This window comes from Nerophis lumbriciformis, linkage group LG37, assembly GCF_033978685.3.
Source record: "Nerophis lumbriciformis linkage group LG37, RoL_Nlum_v2.1, whole genome shotgun sequence".
Taxonomy (NCBI): Eukaryota; Metazoa; Chordata; class Actinopteri; order Syngnathiformes; family Syngnathidae; genus Nerophis; species Nerophis lumbriciformis.
In genome coordinates this window covers 5,407,501-5,417,500 of record NC_084584.2, presented here as the reverse complement: position 1 = coordinate 5,417,500, position 10,000 = coordinate 5,407,501, and the positions used below count along the sequence as shown (strand labels likewise).

The window sequence follows — 10,000 nt, the reverse complement described above, 5'->3', positions numbered from 1 at the left end:
AAGGGACACAGATTATAGACCTGCACAAGACTGGATTGGACGAAAAGACTAATAGGGAGGATAAGGGACACAATTGTAGACCTGCACAAGACTGGAATGGACGACAGGACTAATAGGGAGGATAAGGGACACAGATTATAGACCTGCACAAGACTACAATGGACAACAGGACTGTTAGGGAGGATAAGGGACACAGATTATAGACCTGCACAAGACTGGAATGGACGACAGGACTAATAGGGAGGATAAGGGACACAGATTATAGACCTGCACAAGACTGGAATGGAAGACAGGACTAATAAGGAGGATAAGGGACACAGATTATAGACCTGCACAAGACTACAATGGACAACAGGACTGTTAGGGAGGATAAAGGCCACGATTGTAGACCTGCACAAGACTGCAAAGGACGACGGGACTACTAGGGAGGTAAAGGGTCACAGATTATAGATCTGCACAAGACAACAATGGACAACAGGACTGTTAGGGAGGATAAGGGACACGATTGTAGACCTGCGCAAGACTACGATGGACGACAGGACTAATAGGGAGTTTAAGGGGTCAGATTATAGACCTGCGCAAGACTACCATGGATGACAGGACTGTTAGGGAGGATAAGGGGCACGATTGTAGACCTGCGCAAGACTACGATGGACGACAGGACTAATAGGGAGGATAAGGGACACAGATTATAGACCTGCACAAGACTGGATTGGACGACAGGACTAATAGGGAGGATAAGGGACACGATTGTAGACCTGCACAAGACTGCAATGGACGACGGGACTAATAGGGAGGTTAAGGGACACAGATTATAGACCTGCACAAGACTGGATTGGACGACAGGACTAATAGGGAGGATAAGGGACACAGATTATAGACCTGCACAAGACTGGAATGGACGACAGGACTAATAGGGAGGATAAGGGACACAGATTATAGACCTGCACAAGACTGGATTGGACGACAGGACTAATAGGGAGGATAAGGGACACGATTGTAGACCTGCGCAAGACTACGATGGACAACAGGACTAATAGGGAGGATAAGGGACACAGATTATAGACCTGCACAAGACTGGAATGGACGACAGGACTAATAGGGAGGATAAGGGACACAGATTATAGACCTGCACAAGACTGGATTGGACGACAGGACTAATAGGGAGGATAAGGGACACGATTGTAGACCTGCACAAGACTGCAATGGACGACAGGACTAATAGGGAGGTTAAGGAGTCAGATTGTAGACCTGTACAAGACTACAATGGACAACAGGACTGTTAGGGAGGATAAGGGACACGATTGTAGACCTGCACAAGACTGCAAAGGACGACGGGACTAATAGGGAGGTTAAGGGGCAAGATTGTAGACCTGCAAAAGACTACAATGGACGACGGGACAAGAATAATCATCTTTTTTCCCTCCAACTCCAGCAGGTCAAGTATTCAGGTTCTTACCAGATGCGGGGGACTTGCTGCGCCTGGTCTGGATCAGAGTCCTGGGGGAGCCCCGGGTCCAAGAGGCGGACATCTTGGCGTAGTTCATGGGCCTCATCATGCGACACTCTGCGGGACAGTTTAGCACGTTAGCACGTTAGCACTCGCCATCTCTCTGACATTTTTTTACTGACTTGACCTTTGGGCCGCTAATGCAGACGTGATTGCTTTGTTTGCCGCGGCGGCGGCGGTGAGTCAGCGAGGCGTGACATTTAGCAAACAAACATGTGTGATTAATGAGCCGTGTGACGCCCGCCTGATGCCTCCCCAAAAACGCAGCTGCTCGCCGCTCGTTACGGCTCGTTAGCGCAGTGAGTGTGTCAGCTGCTACTGGAACATATTACAATGTATTCATATCCTGTACGACAAGATACCAGTATGCTAATATCCTGTACGACAAGATAACAGTATGTTAATATCCTGTACGACAAGATAACAGTATGCTAATATCCTGTACGACAAGATAACAGTATGCTAATATCCTGTACGACAAGATAACAGTATGCTAATATCCTGTACGACAAGATAACAGTATGTTAATATCCTGTACGACAAGATAACAGTATGCTAATATCCTGTACGACAAGATAACAGTATGCTAATATCCTGTACGACAAGATAACAGTATGCTAATATCCTGTACGACAAGATAACAGTATGCTAATATCCTGTACGACAAGATAACAGTATGCTAATATCCTGTACGACAAGATAACAGTATGTTAATATCCTGTACGACAAGATAACAGTATGCTAATATCCTGTACGACAAGATAACAGTATGCTAATATCCTGTACGACAAGATAACAGTATGTTAATATCCTGTACGACAAGATAACAGTATGCTAATATCCTGTACGACAAGATAACAGTATGTTAATATCCTGTACGACAAGATAACAGTATGCTAATATCCTGTACGACAAGATAACAGTATGCTAATATCCTGTACGACAAGATAACAGTATACTAATATCCTGTACGACAAGATAACAGTATGCTAATATCCTGTACGACAAGATAACAGTATGCTAATATCCTGTACGACAAGATAACAGTATACTAATATCCTGTACGACAAGATAACAGTATGTTAATATCCTGTACGACAAGATAACAGTATGTTAATATCATGTACGACAAGATAACAGTATGTTAATATCCTGTACGACAAGATAACAGTGTGCTAATATTCTGTACGACAAGATAACAGTATACTAATATCCTGTACGACAAGATAACAGTATGTTAATATCCTGTACGACAAGATAACAGTATACTAATATCCTGTACGACAAGATAACAGTATGCTAATATCCTGTACGACAAGATAACAGTATGCTAATATCCTGTACGACAAGATAACAGTATGTTAATATCCTGTACGACAAGATAACAGTATGCTAATATCCTGGACGACAAGATAACAGTATGCTAATATCCTGGACGACAAGATAACAGTATGCTAATATCCTGTACGACAAGATAACAGTATACTAATATCCTGTACGACAAGATAACAGTATGTTAATATCCTGTACGACAAGATAACAGTATGCTAATATCCTGTACGACAAGATAACAGTATGCTAATATCCTGTACGACAAGATAACAGTATACTAATATCCTGTACGACAAGATAACAGTATGCTAATATCCTCTACGACAAGATAACAGCATACTAATATCCTGTACGACAAGATAACAGTATACTAATATCCTGTACGACAAGATAACAATATACTAATATCCTGTACGACAAGATAACAGTATGCTAATATCCTGTACGACAAGATAACAGTATACTAATATCCTGTACGACAAGATAACAGTATGCTAATATCCTGTACGACAAGATAACAGTATGTTAATATCCTGTACGACAAGATAACAGTGTACTAATATCCTGTACGACAAGATAACAGTATGCTAATATCCTGTACGACAAGATAACAGTATACTAATATCCTGTACGACAAGATAACAGTATGCTAATATCCTGTACGACAAGATAACAGTATACTAATATCCTGTACGACAAGATAACAGTATGCTAATATCCTGTACGACAAGATAACAATATACTAATATCCTGTACGACAAAATAACAGTATGCTAATATCCTGTACGACACAACACCACATGAACATGCTGTACAATAACACTAGTGTGAATTGTTATAGTGAAGTTTATATAGCGCTTTTCTCTAGAGACTCAAAGCCATTATCGTTAACCAAAATGTATAGCACTGGGAGCAGGTGGGCAAAGTGTCTTGCTAAAGGACACAACGGCAGGGACTAAGATGGCGGAAGCGGGGATCGAACCTGGAACCCTCAAGCCGCTCTACCAACCGAGCCACGCCGCCCCTCTTTAATAAACTGTACAACAAGATATCAGTATATTAACATCCTAATAACAGTATATTAACATTATAATAACAATACATCAACATTCTAATATCAGTATATAAACATCATAATAACAGTATATTAACATTATAATAACAGTATATTAACATTCTAATAACAGTATAATAACATTATAATAACAGTATAATAACATTATAATAACAGTATACTAACATTATAATAACAGTATATTAACATTATAATAACAGTATACTAACATTCTGGACCACAGTAACTGTATATTAACTTATTTTAACAGTACATTAATATGTGTATGACAAATTAACAGTATATTAACGTCTAATAACAGTATAATAACCTCATGTACAACAAAATATTAATCTCTTATCCAACAAAATAATGGTATACTAACATCCTGTACGACATTACAGTACATTAACATCCTAATAAATATTAACATCCTGTAGAACAAAAACATTATATTAATATCCTAATAACAGTATATTAACATCCTAATAACAGTACATAAACATCCTAATAACAGGACATTAACATCCTAATAACAGTATATTAACATCCTAATAACAGTATATTAACATCCTAATAATAGTACATTAACATCCTGATAACAGTATATTAACATCCTAATAACAGTATATTAACATCCTAATAACAGTATATTAACATCCTAATAATAGTACATTAACATCCTAATAACAGTACATAAACATCCTAATAACAGTACACTAACTTCCGAATAACAAGACATTAACATCCTAATAACCAAACATTAACATCATAATAACAGTATATTAACATCCTAATAACAGTACATAAACATCCTAATAACAGTACATTAACATCCTAATAACAGTACATAAACATCCTGATAACAGTACATTGACATCATAATAACAGTATATTAACATCCTAATAATAGTACATTAACATCCTAATAACAGTATATTAACATCCTAATAACAGTACATTAACATCCTAATAACAGTATATTAACATCCTAACAACAGTACATTAACATCCTAATAACAGTACATTAACATCTTAATAACAGTACATAAACATCCTAATAACAGTACATAAACATCCTGATAACAGTACATTGACATCATAATAACAGTATATTAACATTCTAATAACAGTATATTAAAGTCTTAATAACAGTACATTAACATCCTAATAACAGTACATTAACATCCTGATAACAGTATATTAACATCCTAATAACAGTACATTAACATACTAATAACAGTACATTAACATCATAATAACAGTACATAAACATACTAATAACAGTACATTAAGATCCTGATAACAGTATATTAACATCCTAATAACAGTACATTAACATACTAATAACAGTACATAAACATCCTGATAAGAGTATATTAACATAATCCCAGCATCCACTCCACTGTTCATTGTGCTAAAGATGAAGACCTGGCTACATTCATGTTTCGCTAAATCCTATTTTAAATCTGATGTGTGCCAAAGATAAGACAGTTTGTCGCTGCAATACTAACTAATTACCTCGGTTTTATTAATAATAATAATAATAATAATGGATTTTATTTGTAAAAAGCACTTTACATTGAGCAAACAACCTCAAAGTGCTACAGTGCATTAAAAAATAAAACTAATTAAAAAAAAAACTAAAAAAAAACTAGAACAGCCTAATAGCTAGAACTAGCATGCATACATCTAAAAAAAGGCTTTTTTAAAAAGAAGGGTTTTTAAGCCTTTTTTAAAAGCATCCACAGTCTGTGGTGCCCTCAGGTGGTCAGGGAGAGCGTTCCACAGACCGGAACACTTTTATCTAAAAATTGTGCCACGGGCCGGTAAAAAGTTGGCCGCGGACCGCACTTTGGACACCCCTGACTCTCTTAGAGGGATAGCAGCTGGACGTCACAGACACACACAACACACAGCACAGCTGCCAGCGAGACACTGGAGGATGGCGGCGGAAATCTCAACTGGGCGTCCGCTTTCCAGCCAGACGTGGACAAGGAAGGAAGCGAGGGTGAGAATGCTAAAGAGGCAGACAGCGACACGCTGAGGGGTGACGGCGGCTAGCGGGTGTCCTGGAGCCACCTGGCGGCGGTGAGGCCAGCAGCTATCAGTTGGCACGTAAAAATAAAATAGCAAAGATGGACGACAGAAGCAAACGTGTTTACACTCCAAACACAGAAATCCTGCAAACGCCATGAAAACAAACAGGGGGACATTTGTGATGTCACAGATTGAGGACGTACTTATATGGGCATGTCTAGTATGTGCTGGATAAAACGATATCACTATATATCACTATATACATCACTATAAATCACTATATATATCACTATAAATCACTATATATATCACTATATATATATCACTAGATATCACTATATAAATCACTATAAATCACTATATATATCACTATATATAACTATATATATCACTATATATATCACTATACATCACTATATATATCACTATATATGTCACTATATATCACTATATATATCACTATATATATTACTATATATCACTATATATATGTCACTATATATCACTATATATATCACTATATATCACTATATACATCACTATATATCACTATAGATATCACTATATATATCATTATATATTACTATATATATCACTATATATCACTATATACATCACTATATATCACTATAGATATCACTATATATATCATTATATATTACTATATATATCACTATATATCACTATATATATCACTATATATCACTATATATATCACTATATATCACTATATATATCACTATATATCACTATATATATCACTATATATCACTATATATATCACTATATATCACTATATATATATCACTATATATCACTATATATATATCACTATATATCACTATATACATCACTATATATGTCACTATATATCACTATATCCATCCATCCATTTTCTACCGCTTATTCCCTTTGGGGTCGCGGGATATATCACTATATATATCACTATATATCACTATATATATATATATCACTTTATATCACTATATATATCACTATATACCACTATATATATATCACTATATATCACTATATATCACTATATATATCACTATATATCAATCAATCAATCAATCAATGTTTATTTATATAGCCCTAAATCACAAGTGTCTCAAAGGGCTGCACAAGCCACAACGACATCCTCGGTATAGCCCACATAAGGGCAAGGAAAAACTCACCCCAGTGGGACGTCGATGTGAATGACTATGAGAAACCTTGGAGAGGACCGCATATGTGGGTAACCCCCCCCCTCTAGGGAGACCGAATGCAATGGATGTCGAGTGGGTCTAACATAATATTGTGAGAGTCCAGTCCATAGTGGATCCAGCATAACAGTAAGAGTCCAGTCCACAGTGGGGTCAGCAGGAGACCATCCCGAGCGGAGACGGGTCAGCAGCGCAGAGATGTTCCCAACCAATATACAGGCGAGCGGTCCACCCCGGGTCCCGACCCCGGACAGCCAGCACCCCATCCATGGCCACCGGATCTGTGTGTCTTCCCCTCCACAAGGGATAGGGGGCAGCAGAGGAGAAAAGAAAAGAAACGGCAGATCAACTGGTCTAAAAAAAGGGGGGCTATTCAAAGGCTAGAGTATACAAATGAGTTTTGAGATGGGACTTAAATGTTTCTACTGAGGTAGCATCTCTAACTGTTACCGGGAGGGCATTCCATAGTGCTGGAGCCCGAATAGAAAACGCTCGACAGCCCGCAGACTTTTTTTGGGCTCTGGGAATCACTAATAAGCCGGAGTTCTTTGAACGCAGATTTCTTGCCGGGACATATGGTACAATACAATCGGTAAGATAGGCTGGAGCTAGACCGTGTAGTATTTTATACGTAAGTAGTAAAACCTTAAAGTCGCATCTTAAGTGCACAGGAAGCCAGTGCAGGTGAGCCAGTATAGGCGTAATATGATCAAACTTTCTTGTTCTTGTCAAAAGTCTAGCAGCCGCATTTTGTACCAACTGTAATCTTTTAATGCTAGACATAGGGAGACCCGAAAATAATACGTTACAGTAATCGAGACGAGACGTAACGAACGCATGAATAATGATCTCAGCGTCGCTAGTGGACAAAATGGAACGAATTTTAGCGATATTACGGAGATGAAAGAAGGCCGTTTTAGTAACACTCTTAATGTGTGACTCAAACGAGAGAGTTGGGTCGAAGATAATACCCAGATTCTTTACTGAGTCGCTTTGTGTAATTGTTTGGTTGTCAAATGTTAAGGTGGTATTATCAAATAAATGTCGGTGTTTAGCAGGACCGATAATCAGCATTTCCGTTTTCTTAGTGTTGAGTTGCAAGAAGTTAGCGGACATCCATTGTTTAATTTCATTAAGACACGCCTCCAGCTGACTACAATCCGGCGTGTTGGTCAGCTTTAGGGGCATGTAGAGTTGGGTGTCATCAGCATAACAATGAAAGCTAACACCGTATTTGCGTATGATGTCGCCTAGCGGCAGCATGTAAATACTAAAGAGTGCAGGGCCAAGAACCGAACCTTGGGGGACTCCGCACGTTACCTTAACATAGTCCGAGGTCACATTGTTATGGGAGACGCATTGCATCCTGTCAGTAAGATAAGAGTTAAACCACGACAAGGCTAAGTCTGACATACCAATACGTGTTTTGATACGCTCTAATAAAATATTATGATCGACGGTATCGAAAGCAGCGCTAAGATCAAGAAGCAGCAACATAGATGACGCATCAGAATCCATCGTTAGCAGTAGATCATTAGTCATTTTTGCGAGGGCTGTCTCCGTAGAGTGATTTGCCCTGAAACCGGATTGAAAAGGTTCACAGAGATTGTTAGACACCAAGTGTTCATTTAGCTGCTGTGCGACAATTTTTTCGAGGATTTTCGAGATAAACGGAAGGTGGGACACCGGCCGGTAGTTTACCATGAGGTCAGGATCGAGGTTAGGTCTTTTGAGCAAAGGATGAATAACCGCTTTTTTGAATGCTAGTGGAACAGTGCCAGAGGAGAGTGATAAGTTTATAATATTTAGCACTGATGGACCTAATAATACAAAAAGCTCCTTAATAAGTTTCCCAGGAAATGGGTCAAGTAAACATGTTGTTTGTTTTGTCCCATTGACACATCTTAACAATTCCTCTAATGTTATTTCATCAAAGAGAGAGAAACTATTTTGGAGGGCGGTATCCTTCGTAGATACAGTCGTATCTGTGGTAATAGAACCCAGTTGTAGCTGCGATGCATTGTCTTTAATCTCCTTTCTAATGAGTTCAATTTTCTTGTTAAAGAAATTCATAAAATCATCTGCTGAGTGGGTGGAGCTACTGGGAGGAGTCCCTTGTTGGGTTAGCGATGCTACTGTACTAAACAAAAATTTCGGATCATTTTTGTTGAGGTGGATGAGATTTGAGTAATATTTAGCTTTAGCTAGGGTAAGCATGTGTTTATAAGTTGTTAAACTATCACTCCATGCTTGATGGAAAACCTCAAGTTTAGTAGCGCGCCATTTGCGTTCCAGCTTTCTACATGATAATTTATGGGCTCTAGTTTCTTCTGTAAACCATGGGGTGCGCCTTTTAGGGGCTCTTTTAAGCTTTAGCGGTGCTATACTATCAATGGTGTCGCGCAGGGCGTCGTTAAAGTTGTTAGTGAGGTTATCAATAGAGCCGACATAGTTTGGGAATGGTGCCATTACCGAAGGCAGTAGGCCAGCAAGAGTCATCGTTGTGGCAGCATTAATGTTGCGGCTGCTATAGTAGTTATTATTATTAGTTTGTTGACAATGAGTCAGAACTTCGAATTTTATAAGGTAATGATCGGACATTACTTTAGTATACGGGAGTATCGTAACTTTGGAGGTGGTGACACCCCTGACCAGCACTAGATCTATCGTATTTCCGTTGCGATGCGTAGGTTCATTTATTATTTGTGTAAGACCACAGCTATCAATTATAGTCTGGAGCGCCATGCACTGAGGGTCCGATGGGGTATTCATATGGATATTAAAGTCCCCCATTATGATTATATTGTCGGCGTGCGTCACTAAATCAGCAACGAACTCTGAAAATTCACTGATGAAGTC

The 10,000-nt window shown here is 38.4% G+C and overlaps 1 protein-coding gene across 3 annotated transcripts in view; it reads right to left on the bottom strand.

Annotated features, from left to right (window-relative positions):
* The window catches only part of dclk1a (doublecortin-like kinase 1a), a 150,831-nt gene that overhangs the window by 83,120 nt on the left and 57,711 nt on the right, over positions 1–10,000 (bottom strand). For all 3 annotated transcript variants that reach the window (XM_061931330.1, XM_061931328.2, XM_061931329.2), the window contains exon 5: positions 1,460–1,567. In XM_061931330.1, the coding sequence (XP_061787314.1) occupies positions 1,460–1,567 (108 nt within the window). The remainder of the gene's footprint in view (positions 1–1,459; positions 1,568–10,000) is intronic.